The sequence below is a fragment of the Candoia aspera genome, chromosome 1, assembly GCF_035149785.1.
Source record: "Candoia aspera isolate rCanAsp1 chromosome 1, rCanAsp1.hap2, whole genome shotgun sequence".
Classification (NCBI taxonomy): domain Eukaryota; kingdom Metazoa; phylum Chordata; class Lepidosauria; order Squamata; family Boidae; genus Candoia; species Candoia aspera.
The window spans coordinates 234,876,090-234,891,410 of NC_086153.1; the positions used below are offsets into that span (position 1 = coordinate 234,876,090).

Genomic DNA, 15,321 nt, shown 5'->3' on the forward strand with positions numbered 1-15,321 from the left:
TGAAAGGGCCCACAAAGTTAGAGTCCCATTTCTTGGAGGGTCTGGTAGAGTTCAAAAACTTGGTAGAGAGCCACACTTTGTCTCCTACCGCAATCGCTGGCCCTTCCTGTCTGTGAGCATCTGCATTTCTCTTGTAAGCACTCTTTGCCCTGTTCAGCTGCTCCTTTAACAACTCCTGTGCGGCTTGTTGCTCTTTAAGAAAATCAGCCGCGGCTGGAACAGTTCCCTGCTGGGAGGAGGTGGGCAACACCCGAGGGTTAACCCCGTAGAGTGCCTGGAAAGGGGACATCTTGGTAGAGGACTGTACAGAATTATTATATGTAAATTCTGCCATGGGTAGCAGGGTTGGCCAATTGTCTTGCCAATAAGTGGTGTAACACCTGAGATACTGCTGTAACCACTGGTTAATTTTCTTGGCTTGCCCATTACTGGCAGGATGATGCGCTGCTGACAGGTGGATCTGGACCCCTAATGACTGGAAAAGGGCCCTCCAGAACCTGGAAGTGAACTGTGGGCCTCTGTCACTCACCAAGTGATTCACCATGCCTCTATACCTAAAAACGTGGTCCATGAACAACTGCGCTGTGGCTGGTGCAGATGGGAGGCCCTTGCAAGGAATAAAATGCGCCATCTTTGTGAAAAGGTCCACCACCACCAGTATGGAAGTCAGCCCCTGGACCGGGGGTAAATCAGTGATGAAATCCATGGAGATAGTATCCCAAGGCTGACTGGGGGTGGGTAGGGGTTGCAAGAGTCCTGTGGGCTTCCCTGGGAGAGGCTTGGCTCATCTGCAGGTGTGACAAGAAGCAACGTAACCCTTTATGTCTGCAACCATCTTAGGCCACCAGTAGTCTCTCAGAGCTCTATGGAGAGTTTTGAAAACGCCTCCGTGGCCTGCCGTTTGGTGGTCATGGCAAAGTCTCAGTACTTCTTCCCTCAATGAAGGGGGAATATATAATCGCCCACTATGCCAGAGGATTCCTGCCTCCACATTGAATGGTGAGGCAGTGTCTTGCGGGGCCCTCTGGAGGTCATCCATCCTGGCCCTGGCATACGTGTCCTGTTGCTGCTGAGCTCTGACTCTTGTAAATAGGTCCTCTGCTTGTCTGCCTGCTGCTAAAATCTCTGTCTGGTTCCCCCTCATAGACTGATCAAAGTTGTGAGGTTGTAACATGGTAGCCTGTACCTCCTGGTGAGTAGCGGGGGTTGCCTGAAAGGATCGAGACAGGGCGTCTGCCAAGCAGTTTTGCACCCCGGGTACATAAGAAATAACAAAATTGAAATGGGAGAAAAATTGGCTCCATCTAATTTGGCGTGGGGTGAGGGATCTGGTGTTTTGTAGAAGCTGTAAATTCTTGTGATCGGTGCAAACTTTCACAGGAAGAGCTGCCCCTTCCAGCCAGTGCCTCCACTCTTGGAATGCTGCTTTAATTGCCAGCAACTCCTTGTTAAAAACATCATAGTTTCTCTCTGCTGGTGAGAGTAGGCGTGAAAAAAAGGCACAAGGCAGCAATGTATTCTCGTCTTTGTTTGTATATTGCAATAACACTGCCCCAATGGCAATATCTGAAGCATCTGAGTGCATTATGAATTGCTTCATGGGATCAGGGTGTCTTAACAGCGGCTGGGATGCAAAGAGCTGCTTAAATTCTTGGAAGGCTGCTTGCTGTCTCTCCCCCCAAATGAATTTTGCTCCTTTCTTCAAAAGCTGTGTGAGGGATCTAGCGATATCACTATAGTTCTTTATGAAATGCCTATAGAAATTACAGAATCCTAACAGCCTTTGTACATCTTTAACATTTCGGGGAGGTGGCCAAGAGAGAATTGCCTGGACCTTAGAAGGATCCATGGATATGCCTTCTGTTGAGACTTTATAGCCCAGGAAATGTAATTCAGTTAAATCAAAGGCACACTTCTCTAGCTTGGCGAACAGCTTGCTCTCTCTCAGTCTTTGTAAGACATTACGTACATGGGTTACATGAGTTGTAGCATCCTCAGAGAAAATTAATATGTCATCTAGATAAATGACCAGATACTTATCTAGTAAATCAGAGAAAACTTGATTCATAAATCGGGAAAATATGGCTCCTGCATTAGACAAGCCAAAGGGCATAACAAGGTACTCAAATTTACCAAACCTGGTGTCAAAGGCAGTCAGATATTCATGCCCCTCTTTCACCCGGATCAGATTGTACGCACTCCTGAGATCCAACCTGGTAAAAATGCGTGCCTTCTGTAAGCGATCTAGCAGATCCGAGATTAAGGGCAGAGGATAGGATTCTCTTTTTGTTTATTTAAAAAACTGAAGTCGTGGACCACTCTCATGGGTGTCTCCTGGGTTGCTGGTGCCAACGGGTCAGGCTTCTTTAGTATGAAGAAGGTAGGAGCAGACGCTGAGGAAGTAGATGGTCGGATAAATCCCTTTTGGAGATTGGAGTCTAAGTAATTCTTTAAGGTGGCTAGTTCCTTGGGAGACATGGAATATTGTTTCTTTGCTGGAACCCTGGCTCCTGGTATCAACTCAATGGTGCAATCACAGTCCCTATGGGGGGGTAGTGCTGTGGCCTCTTGTTCGCTGAAAACATCTGCAAAATCTGCATACTTGGCTGGCAACTGGACCCCCCCCCCTTGCTTCCATGACTGCGTTGGTTGCTGGAGAGCATGGAGCGGCTTGAATCTTGTGGTGCTGGCATTCCTCAGCTGGGAAGGAGATTGCTCCTGTAGTCCAGTTCAACAATGGGTTGTGGATCCTCAGCCAAGGAGTGCCTAGGATTACCAGCACATTAAGCGATGCAGTAACATAAAGCTGGATCCACTCAGTGTGGCCTCCCGTTGTCAGTTGCACCAGTTCTGTGAGTCTTCTAATCGGCCCTGCCTTGAGGGGCTGGCCGTCAATGGTCTCCACTTCTATGGGGCATGGCAATTCTCTGGTCCGGATGTTGAAGTCTTGTACGGTCTGCACATCAATAAAATTGATTGAAGCTCCGGAATCCACGATGGCCTCTAGCTTGACCTGGTGCTCTGGGCTGATGTGCATGATTACGGGTAAGTAGTAAAAGGCTTGCCTGGAATCCTCGGAATGAGCCCTCCTTAATTGATTGATGGTCTCCCTGCTGAGCTCTGTGGAGGGAGACCGATGGAGTTTCCCTGGTTGGAAGCAGAGGCGGAGATGGTTCCTGTTTCAGCTGCTTGCCTTGGGGGTCTTACTGAAGTTGCTTGGCCTCTCGCTGGGCAAGCTCTCACCATGTGCCCCTGGGCTCCGCAGTAGAAACAAAGGGCTCTCTCTCTCCTTCTCTGCCTCTCAGCCTCGGAAATCAGTCTCCTGCTTGCCCCAATCTGCATTGGTTCCTCTTGTGCTGAGTGAGTGGATGCTACGGAGAGAGCTGGAAATCCTGGAAATGCTCTGAGGGTCCTGTTTCTTCCCAGCTGCATCTGCCTGAGCTCTTCTAGTCTGGCATCTATGACCACCGATAACTGATATAAGGCTTCTAGGGTAGCTGGTGTTCCCTGGCGCACTAATTCATTCTTAATTTCCTCATCCAGCCCCTGTTTGAATTGGTCTTTTAATGCACTCTCATTCCAGTCCAGATCTCCTGCTAACAACTTGAAATCAGCAATGTAGATTCCCACCCTCTTGTTACCTTGCTTGAGTTTCTGAATCTCCCGGCTGGCCATGGCCTCTCTGATCGGGTCATCAAAGTGTGCTCGGAACCCTGCCAAAAAGTTCTGGTAGTCGTTGAGAATCGGGTTGTTGTTCTCCACCATGGGAATAGCCCATTTGGCTGCTGGTCCCTTTAGCAGGCTTAGGATGAAGGTGACTCTGGTTCTGTCTGTGGGAAACTCTGCCGGTCTGCTGTCGAAAAACTGTGTGAGAAATGTTCTCAACTGTCCTGCTTCTCCTCCAAACTTCTCTGGTAGACTGCCCTGAGATCTCAAGACTACTAGCGGAGCTGCTGCTGCTGCTGCTGCTGCTGCTGGTGCCGGTTGTGGGTTAATCGGAGCTGGTTGTTGTAACTGCTGTAGCATGGCAGCTTGTAATGTGTTGATCTGGAGATCTACTTGTTGTTGGTGTTGTTGCAGGGCTGCTGCCAATTGTTGGATGGCGAGTCGCATTTCTTGGTTTTCTGAAGACATTTCCAAACATCTCTCCTTAATTTCTTGTTCCTCCCTCTTTCGATGGGAGTAGGAGTTTATTAGGATTGATGTCCTAACAGCCAGGAAACACACTGAGACAAGGAACTGGTCTCTAATGTTTTATTGCTAGTACATAACAGGAATCCTAACAAACTGAAGAAGCGTGGGAAAAACCCAGACCCCCAAAGGTTAAGGCGGTCCCGATCTGTGTCTCTTTGAATGGCTGACCAATTCCTCAGTGCTACACATGCGCTTAACAGTCTGGATGGGAGCCCCCTGCTCGCCATCCTTACTCATGACAGTACCAGTCCGCAGCCCTGTCTTGAAGTTTGATGGCTACCGCCGAGATTTTTTCGGCTTCGGAATCGAAGTGATGTCCGTGGCGGGCCATGTATTCTCTGGCGTTGGTTACGAAGAAGGACAACTTCGTGGGGTTCCCGTCGAAGGTGACTGAAAAGTCCTTTGGGAACCTTGCGTGCTGTGGGTCACCCCCCCATGGGCCTTGCCGCATGGCCCCCTCTGGTGTGGGGGCGCCCACCCCTGTGGTTGGCATGCGGGCTTGCCTTCTCCCACTCGGGGTTTGGTTTGGGGTGAGTACCTGTGTTGCCTCCATCTTGTAGGGCCCGTTGGTCATCAGGGACTGTAGCATGGCTCCTAGGTCGCGTAGCTGGGCTTCTATGGTTGTGAGCCTGGCTTGCGTGTCCCTGTCAGATGGCCGCATTGCCGTTGGGAACGGGCCGATCGGCGTCTCAGGGTAGGTGAGCTCCCAATTGGGGAAGGGTGGCTCCATCCGGTATCCTACCCCGTCTGCCCAGTCACAGAGTGGTTGGTCCGCGCCCTCGTCCTCCGCTGTGATTCCTGCGGCTGGACTGAAGCTCCAGGACCGGAACTGGGGTGCGGTGTAGGCCAGGATGGTGCCCGTGGCTCCTGTGGAGTGCTGTGTCTCCCGCCATTGCGGGGTTGTCTCCGTCTCTTGCGGGGTCTGGGGCTGGGGAGCGGTGTGGGCCGAGAGGGTTTCCGTGGCTCCTGTGGGGTACGTCGCCCCCGGCCGTTGTCGGGTCGCCTCCGCCGCTGGCTCTCTGTCTCGTGTGCGGGTTGCCGGCTCCATCGCTGTCCCCGGTTCTGCTTCTCGCCGTCTGGTTCCTCCCGCAAGCGTTGCCGTCCGGTGGGGCTTGGCGAGGTTGGGTTTTGTGACTCTAATTCTGGCAAAATCAGGTTCTGGTTTATTCAAGCAGAGTATGCGTGCCTAGTGAGAAGCTGAGAGTGGAGGGAGCGCGCCGGTACGGGATTTAAATAGCCCACACCGGTCAGGGCTCCCCCCTCCTGGGATTGTGTAAGCCCCGAGCCCCGAATGTTCCGTTGCAGGTGGGTGAGGGGTCGCGGGGCCCCTACTGGTGCCCTGGGCATCTGCTTAATCTTCTTCCTCTGGCCGGTGATGACTTTAAGCTGGGCGATCATCTTCCATGCTTCTTTGACAGCTCCGGGCGTGCCTCGTGCTCAGGCATTGTCAGTTTCACCCTTTGCAACAATGTATCCTTTTGATTGGCTTTTTCCAGCTGGACTCCGTTACCTTGTTGCCGGTGTCTGTTGCCTTTCTTTGTGAGTTAGTTGCATATCTTTTTAATCTCTCAGCCCTGTTTCCTTGTATTGTTATGTGTGCCGTTGCGCTGACACAATCAGCGCAACGGTGCTCATGACAGGGAGAAGAGCAATGACAAATCTCGATAAAATAGTTAAGAGCAGAAACATCACACTGACAACAAAGGTCTGCACAGTTAAAGCAATGGTGTTCCCTGTAGTGACATATGGCTGCGAGAGCTGGACCATAAGGAAGGCTGAGAGAAGGAAGATCGATGCTTTTGAACTGTGGTGTTGGAGGAAAATTCTGAGAGTGCCTTGGACCGCAAGAAGATCAAATCAGTCCATCCTCCAGGAAATAAAGCCAGACTGCTCACTGGAGGGAATGATATTAAAGGCAAAACTGAAATACTTTGGCCACATCATGAGAAGACAGGACACCCTGGAGAAGATGCTGATGCTAGGGAGAGTGGAGGGCAAAAGGAAGAGGGGCCGACCAAGGGCAAGGTGGATGGATGATATTCTAGAGGTGACGGACTTGTCCCTGGGGGAGCTGGGGGTGTTGACAACTGACAGGAAGCTCTGGCGTGGGCTGGTCCCTGAAGTCACGAAGAGTCGGAAGCGACTGAACAAATAAACAACAACAATTCTACTTGTATAAGACAACTTGAAAATAATGGATAAGTAGAAAGATTGGAAGCTTCTTCTCTGGGAAATGTTTAAGGAGTTTTCTCTGATAAAGTTTAAGGGGCTGTCTAGATCAATGGTAGGAAGGAAAACAGTATGGTTGACTGGCACAGCTTGTTCACACTATATACTGAGCAGTTTTTACATTATACTCTTTCTCTAAGCAAAGCATTAGCAAGAGAAAGCCATTCTTTTAATGTTTTTCATGCACATTTGCCTATAATCTATTTCTAAAAAGCAGGTGACAGTAACAACTGAAACCAACTGAAAAAAAAAGTTTCAATTCCTCATAACATAAATATCACAGATAGAAAGCAGACAGTAGTATCCGACTGGCTGTGCCATTAACAGATGTAATCAAATTCTTGCCAGGAGAATGGAATAGTTGCCAGAATAACTGCAGCCAAGGAAACATGAAAAATTGCTATTTGGGGTGGGCAGACTGAAGAGAATTTGGTGTGTGGGTGTGCATGTGCACACGTGCCTTCAAGTCAGTCTTGATTCCTGGCACCAGCCTGGGCAGGTCCCTGAAGTTTTCCTGGCAACGTTTTTTTTTTAAAGGGCTGAGAGTCACTGGCCCAAGGTCATCCAGATGGTTTTGTGCCTAAGGACTAGAACTCACTGTCTCCTGGTTTTTAGCCTGCTGCTTTAACCACTACACTAAAGTGGCTCTCTCTGCCATCTTAGAAACCTTGAAAAGGGCTTTATAATTCTCCGGAGACCCAGTGGAAGTGTCCTCAGCATTCAAATCTTTGTTTATCCTTCCTTTTGGTCTAATAACAACCTCCTTTAACCTTGCACTCTTCAGAGGTGATATACTTCATTTCCCCTGCCTATGCTGGCTAGGGATGATAAGAACTATAGTCCAACATTCCAGGGACCATAGTGGAAGGCTGGCCTAGCAGGTTATGGAATAAAACACATGCGCCTCAGGCTTGAGAGACTTTCACTGTCCTTGTTTAATGAAGTCCAAAGGAGAGTGTATTTTCTATACATCAAGTCTGTTCTCTAAAAGAAGTAGTTTCCTTGCCTTTTAGATTTATATCTCACTTTTCTCCAAGGTCTCAAGGGTGGCTTAGAAAGGTCTGTCCCTTTATTTTGTCCTGACAGTACAACCCTGGAGGTAAGTTAAGAGTGACAGGCTTAAAGTCAGCTACTAAGTATATACAGTATGGCTAAGGGTGAACCTGAACCTCGGTCTTCCCAGTTTTTTAATCCAACATCTTAACATCAACACTGTCTCTCCTTTAAGATGCCAGGTAAGATACACTTAAATAGCACAATCAAAAGCATGCCGATTGCATAGCATTTAATCATAGGAAAGACCAGATTCAAAAAGATGCATTCACTGAGAGTAGAATTAAGAAGTCTCAGATGTTCCTGAGTAGGGTCCTCACTGACTACATGCCGCAAAAGCAATGCTATCAATAGAATTTGAAGATTGTTGACTTTCCTTTCTGGGGAAGAGGAGAAACCCCAAACGGGGGCTATGAGTAGGTAGAGCTGCATAATTTAGAGAGCACAATATTCAGATTACTATCGTTAACAACGTTGTTTCTAGTGCAGAGAGCATATCATTGTAAAAAGTCTGTCCCCAAAAGTATTCTAAAAACAAACATACTTGGCATATGGCATAAAACAGGAAAATCTCAAGTGAATCATTAAAAAAATGCTAGAGAAAAAGCAGTTTTATGGCAGCTAGTTTACTTCTGCTATTATAAAATCAGGCCAACCCATTTCAGGAACAAATGACACTTGTGAGAAAGTGGGTTGGCCAAGGTTGTAATTTTCCATTGTTACTTTAGCTTTTAGAAGTTTGACAGAGAGAGATGAGCAACATGAGGCTCCAGGGTCACATGAAGCCTTTAACTCTCTTTTCTGGACCCAAAGGCCTCTTTAACCAAAAACTAGTAACACCGTTTGCCATGTTGATGCAGCGTATACCAAGATTTCAGTGAATCATAGAGTAGGCTTAGTTTTAAAAAAATCGAATCTCCAAGCACAGGAAAATCCTGGCTGCACCCAAGCATGTTTAACACTGGCTGATGTACTTTGCATCGCCGCCACATCCCCACAGACCTCTCAAAAAGGGTTCTGTGTAACCTCTGGTTCCCAAATTACACCCACCCCTGGGGCTCTAGAGCACATCTTCCCCTGAGCTTCCTGGAAGAGCACGCTGCTTACCATGGCTGAGCCAGAGTACAACCCACAGTAATCTGGTGCAGAACCAGTGCGACACGCAGCTTGTACACGATCAGAATGTATTCAGATTAGTATTTCCAATCTGGTGCCACCATAAAAGACATCAGACGTATAGCATCACTTAAGAGAACTACTACCTCCCCCAGTATCCCAAACTCTGCCCCACTTAAGGCATCATACATTTAATAAAGGAGTTATCAAACCTTACTGTGCATCCAGGCAAGTTTTAAACTTTTCTGCAGGTAGAATTCTACGAATAGTACTTAACACCCTAACAAGGCAATTTGTTTTTAAAGTTACTTTTAACTTAAACTGGCTTTAGTTTTGCTAAGAGCAAGTTTGATGATTTTTCTAATGGTGCCAACCACTGTAACCACATTGTTCTATAATGTAGACCAAGTTTGAGAATGTATGCCACATGGTGTATCTTAATTCCTGTATGACACTGAAGGTGGGCTTGTGCTGTTATATGGAAGCTACTTCTCTTACCCATGGTTATACAGATCCTATAGGTCAAACATGGAACAATCTGAACATGACATGAACACACTTTCTTATAGATGTTTACTGAAGTGCTATCACCTTCAGTATTTACTCCCATGTAAACAAAGTAGAGCAAGCTCTGCTGCGTATTTTCCTTGTATAAAAAAGGGACTTTTATAAGTTGCAACCCATACAACAAACAGGTGGCAGAACAAGATTCACATTAATCAGATGCTCAGAGAGCAGAGAAATTGGGCAATACTGTAACCAAGAATCCAAACGTGGTCTGAGGGAGTCTAAATTAATAGAAATGAGCTATCCTTTGGATCCACATCCAAAAAGGTGCTTTGCATTGGGCATGGTGTTAGTGCCTCTTTAAAGAAACCACATCCACACCCACTCTGAAGCACATTTTCCCCTTTGAATCCAAACCAGGGCCCATCTCTTCATTTATAGGGGAACTCTGCGTGCTGCTTTAGGTATTTTGTTAAACATTTTACTCAAAACATACTGCAATACAACGAAATAATTAGAACCTGGTCACTTTATTGGGCATGAGATATAACACATAAGAACAGTAGATTTTATACAATTATGGAAATATTAGGGATAAACCAAAGAAGCATGCACAACTGAAGATAAGAGTCCCATTGTGGCATTCATGGAAGGTTTTTAGTTCTCACTGTCACTTTCTCCCAGAGTGTGCTTGTCAAAGAGATACTCTGCCATCCCAGACTTTGGTGCTCCCATCTTGCGCAAGTTGGTCACGTGGTCACCCAGCTCTTTGATGGATTTAACTTGCTCATCCAAGTAATGAGTTTCAATGAAGTCACATAACTGGAAGACAAAAGCAGTATTAGAAACCTATTCTCTCTTCCCACAGGAATACAAGGTTTCTGCAAATAAATAAGGGAAATTCAAATAAAGAAACATGGATTACTAAGCTGAGCCAACTGTATTAAAGAGTTCTACTTCAGGCATCCTAAAGAAAGCCAAATTCTACAGCATGTACAAGTTACCTAGAATAAATATACGTGGAAGCATGGGGATGCCCAAAATAGTAGAACTTGATCCTTAAAATATAAAAGCAAAGACTAAAATATCTTATGTATATGACTTGAGTGCATGCTGAAGACCCATTAGCTCAATATTCTAATTCTTTAGAAACATCAGTGAAACTTGAGCCAATAATTTGCCTCTTGCTCTGTCTGACTTTAAAGAAATAGTTACAAGAAAGTCACATAGACACTGTTTTCAATGCCAGTCAAGGACATTATGTACAAAAACTATGACTTACATGAGGGTCATTTTTGTCAGTTGCTAGTTTGTGTAGATCCAGTAGTGACTGGTTCACATTCTTTTCCAAGTGCAAAGCACACTCCATTGCTGTCAGTCCATTCTCCCAGTCATCACGATCTGGTTTCTAATTAAAAAAAGAAATGTTTAAAGCTGAACCACTGGAATCAGAATGATTACAACACTATACTGCCATTTCAGAACAACTGGTTGATATAAAAGACGGGCCAATCAGGGGTACTGAGCCAACGTTTATCTTTAAAAGTTTCACTTGTGTTCTAAGTTGCAAGTCCAAAGGTTTTAATAGCACCAATTTCCAGTTTCTGGAATGAAACAGGGTCATTGACTGAAATAACTTTATAAAACAAGCCTCCACAAGCTTGCTGCCAACAACTACTGCATTCTTCCCATCTCTCCTCTGACTCAGAACCTAACAACTTGGGGAGCAAAAGAGATCGACCTGCTTAGCAGCCCCTGAAAGGTCTGAAAATGCAAGACAGATGAGGGCAAACTGTGGTCGGGCAAACGTTGCTCAGTTACAATTTCCAGCAACTCTTTGTTGGACTGCAATTCAAGACAATTAGAAGAACAAGCTTATCTCCCCCTTGTTTGAAGATATTCTCACCAGAGTTAGGTTTCTTGTAATAAAACCTGCCCCTCAGCTTCACCTATTCCCCACAAACATAAGATAGTTTTTTGGCCTTTTAAGACACAGGCATTCCAACTTCAAATGCTTTCTGAGGTTGATTAATTAGGTTACTTGTCCTGTGCAAGCACTACAGAATCAGCTAATACAAAAGCATTTTTAAAGCAAATGCATATTCTTCTTGTACATGTTTTATCCTGGTATCAGTACACAGGGGATAACATACCTGATCATGCAGAGAGGGTATGTTGCAGACTCATCTGTAAGAGAATTCTGTCTGGTGGGTCCAGGAAGCAGGCCTTCTCTGCAGAGGCTCCCGCCCTCTGCAACATCCTGCCCCCGGAGATGAGGCTAGCCCCCTCACTCCTGGCCTTCCAGAGAAACCTGAAGACTTGGCTTCGCTGCCTTGCTTGGGGCAGGAAGGGAATAGTTCTGCTTTGGGGGGGCTAGTGCCTTAGAGTGCTCCTCCCACACATGGACTGAATTAGACCTTTCTGCCACATGGATTTTATTATTTTTGTATTTATTTATTAACCGTAATTATATTTTTATATATTGTATTTATACTTTATGCTTATTGTTTTAATTTACTACTTTTATTGTAAACCACCCAGTGTCCTTCTGGTGGGAGGAGATGGGCGGTAATAAATTTGATGAATAAATAAAATGAACAAACATGTGTACCAATGCTTTTTCCAGTGATTTTCAAGCTTGCTATCTAGAAAGAACTCTGTGCAAGTCAGCATGTCTGTCAAGAGCCCCTGCAAGTTCTAAAGGCTGCTGGGACATATTGCAGCTTTTATATAGCTCATATGTGAAAGGTCCCCTGTGCAAGCACCGAGTCATGTCTGACCCTTTGGGGGGACGCCGCTTTCGTGACCTTTTCTTGGCAGACTATAGAGCAGGGTGGTTTACCATTGCCTTCCCCAGTAAGCTGGGTACCCATTTTACCCATCTCGGAAGGATGGAAGGCTGAGTCAACCTGAGCTGGCTACCCGAGAATCCAACATCCGCTGGGATCGAACTCCAGTCATGGGGAGAGTTTTCAGTTGTAATACTGCCACCTACCACTCTGTGCCACACAAGGCTCTTGATAGCTCATATAGATTCTCGATTTATGTAACCTGATCATGAGCACAGATAAGCCATGGTGGTAAACTTGTCTGTCATTTATCAGGAAGGCATGCTGATACCCTATTGTGGGGAACTGTCATGAGCACTGATGGTGAGCAGGAGGGGGTCCCTATCCAGGGGGGAAACGCATGCGTAGTAAGGAGGATTCGAGCAGTCATTCAAAGAGACACAGAACAGACCCACCTTGACTTTTGGGGTATATCTGTATGGGTTTTCTCACGCTTCTTCAGTTTGTTAAGTTTTTGTGTCTAATGTAGCAGTAATAAAACACTAGAGACTTATTCCTCGTCTCACCGTGGTTCCTGCTTGTTAGGACAGGAACAGGGGTTCTCAAAACCATGGTGATCAAGGCAAGACAGGATCAGCAGCCACACACAGTGTAACATCTGGATGGGGCCACTTCAGACTAGCATTTCCAGAGAACCAATTCAGAGTTCTGCTCATAAGAGCTTCCTGCACACCAAAAGCATTCTAGGCAAACCAATACGTTCTTGCCTCTTCTTCCAGGTCTGTTTTGATCATGAAAGCAAACATTTTGCTTATACAAAACTATTCCATCCTCCTGAACTAATTTAAAAGTCACATGAATTTGCTAATTATGTGCAGTTTCCTGTAGTCAAATTTAGTTTGATTTATGATACATCTTGCATTCTCAATTTCTCTTTAGAGCCCCAAGCAGAAAGCAGTAGTATTTCACCTACTGTTTTCCTGCCATCTTATTTTCCCTGGTACAACCCACCTTGATATCGTGTAAGAAGATGCGTCCACCTCTCTTGTTCTGCAGCTTCATGAGTTTTTCCGCATGCTCACGCTCCTCGTGGGATTGGTGCAAGAAGTACTTGGCAAAGTTCTTCAGAGCCACATCATCGCGGTCAAAATAGTAAGACTGAAAATCAAAATACAGTCATTGAATTAGGACAGTCATCTATCCCTGCTCAACAAAGCAATTTGCATTTTTCTAAGATAAGCAACTGCCAGCAGTAGCATCCATGGGATGTATCATGACATAAGCTCCACCCCTTTTGAGTGTGCAATGTCCCACACAGGTGGGAAAAAGGGCAGGGTTTGTATCACTTCTGATACAACCTAGCTCCCTTACCTCCCCACAGATGTTACTTATTACTAAACAGTTAGACTGCCTCTGCAGTTATACAATATGAAGTACTGACACTTCTGTAGGACTGGCTTTCAAGATCAAATCATCAAATTCTCTATAGGTCCCATAGCAGCAGCAGGACTTAAAAGCCACCACCAAATCAAGGTAATTAGTTCATTATAACAAAGGACTCTGCAAAAGAGAATGTTTAACCATTCCAGATTCCTACTTATGTATAGGAAACATTTATCTGGATAAATACTGGCAAATCTAGCCTGTAAAAAAATTACACAAGGCTTTTAAATTAGTTTTAGAAAATACCAGATTCTTTTTTAACATTTCTAATCCAATTCCTCTGACAGGTAGAGAATGAATTACAATTTCAGTCATGTGGCAAGCTTCAAGGAGGCCGATAGAAATGCCTTCAATTTTAGAAGGCAGCAGAAGCGACTAGAGTTAAGCACTCATACAGTTTGGTTACTTGCAACAGTCTTTCCCAACTTGCTGCCCTCTATGTACATTGGACTTCAGCATCCATACCAAATAGAAATTTAATCAAATGTTTCTTACTAGAATCAAACATTGACACAGCACAGTGTGAAAGCCCATAGTCATAGCAGAATTCGGGGAAACAGGTACAACTCAGTTAAACTGCAATCACATTTTACCAGAGATAGCACAGCAGGCACTGTACATAAACAAGTTGCGTCACCTCTCTAGCAACCCAAAGGCCTAAGGTTTATGGCCAAGAGGGAGTCCGCCGCCTGTGGCGCAGTTAAGCCTACAAACCTTTAAGTTAAGCAACACGGCTGTTACGAAAAGGGGCGGCTTTACTTCGCTTCAAGGTAAGAGCTGCGAGGCTCGGCCGAGCATCAAATATCAAAAAAGTTAAGACTAGGCCCAGGGGACCGGACCGAAACTTCTTCTAAACCGCCATATACAGGAGCCACGCCAGTTGAAAGTGTCATTTGGAAGAGAATGTTTCGGACTGGCACCGCTTCCCACGGAAAGCAATGCACGCGGGCAACCTCGCCCAGAGAAGCCCTGAAACCAGCGACAGGAAAAGTCCGAGAGGTGAGAGTTCTTTGGCGCAAAATAAGCGATTGTTTACAACGCTCCTTGCACCAGAAAGCGGAGGAACCCCTCCTTTTCTTACAAGGGGCAACGCCCGCATGAGGAATACAACTCGCTCAGCACACAGGCCTCGCTCGCTACCCAAGGACACTCGAGGGAAGTGGCGTAGGTAGAGGCGGCGGTGCGGGGGATATTTCCTCCAGCCTGCAAGGAGCAACGCGTACCCGTCCTCCAGTATTAAGGTCCGGCGCTTCCCGCCCCTCTCCCGCCCCTCCAAAGCTATCGGTGCTCACCATGCTGAGGTACACGTAAGAAGCGTACAGCTCCAGGTTGATCTGCCGATTGATGGCTGCTTCGCAATCCTGATGGTAGTTCTGGCGCACCTGAGAAGGGGAGGAAGCCATGGCAGCGCGGCGGCGGTGGTGCTACTGGGTGAATGCCGAGAAGTCGGTAGGGCCCAAGCAGGATGGGTGGGTTCCGTCCAATCACTGTTGAAGCAGGAACCTCCTCGTACCACCAGGTCTCGCAAACGTTCTAAACTCAGCCGCCTAACGTAGCGTCTCTCTCTATATATATATGCACCGAAGTCACGTCACAATTGGACACATAAGCCACGCCCTCGGTAGCAGGGAGGGTGGGAGAGTCCTTCTCAGAACTCTCCCTTCGTTTTGGATGCACGAGGCTCTGGAGTAAGCGTGACTCAGCCGTTTCTTGAGCCTCACCGCTCGTTGGGGTCGGAAGGCTTTGTTTGGACCGGAAGGCGTTCGGGGTGGGGAGGGATGATTCCAAGAAACTGCTGAGTAGCCATGGCGCTTACATGTCAAAAAACACATTTAAAAGGGAAACCCCCTGACGAGGAACCCGTTCCTGTCCAGACTAAGGTAATTCTGACCTTGTTGAGGCAGGCCCGCGCAGCGCAGTGTCCAGAAGAAAGCCAGCTGTGCAAAACGCATAGCTCATAATTTTCAATACTGTTGATGCGTATGTTCGA

General features: G+C 46.3%; 1 protein-coding gene across 1 annotated transcript; it reads right to left on the bottom strand.

The window, feature by feature from the left end:
- Positions 1–9,610: 9,610 nt before the first annotated feature.
- On the bottom strand, positions 9,611–14,879 carry LOC134487418 (ferritin heavy chain). Its single transcript, XM_063289207.1, has 4 exons — positions 14,624–14,879; positions 12,900–13,046; positions 10,382–10,507; positions 9,611–9,921 (listed from the first exon to the last, which is right to left on the bottom strand). Exons 1-4 carry the CDS (start codon positions 14,732–14,734, stop codon positions 9,757–9,759), a joined length of 549 nt encoding a protein of 182 aa, XP_063145277.1. The 5' UTR covers positions 14,735–14,879; the 3' UTR covers positions 9,611–9,756.
- Between the last annotated feature and the right edge of the window lie 442 nt (positions 14,880–15,321).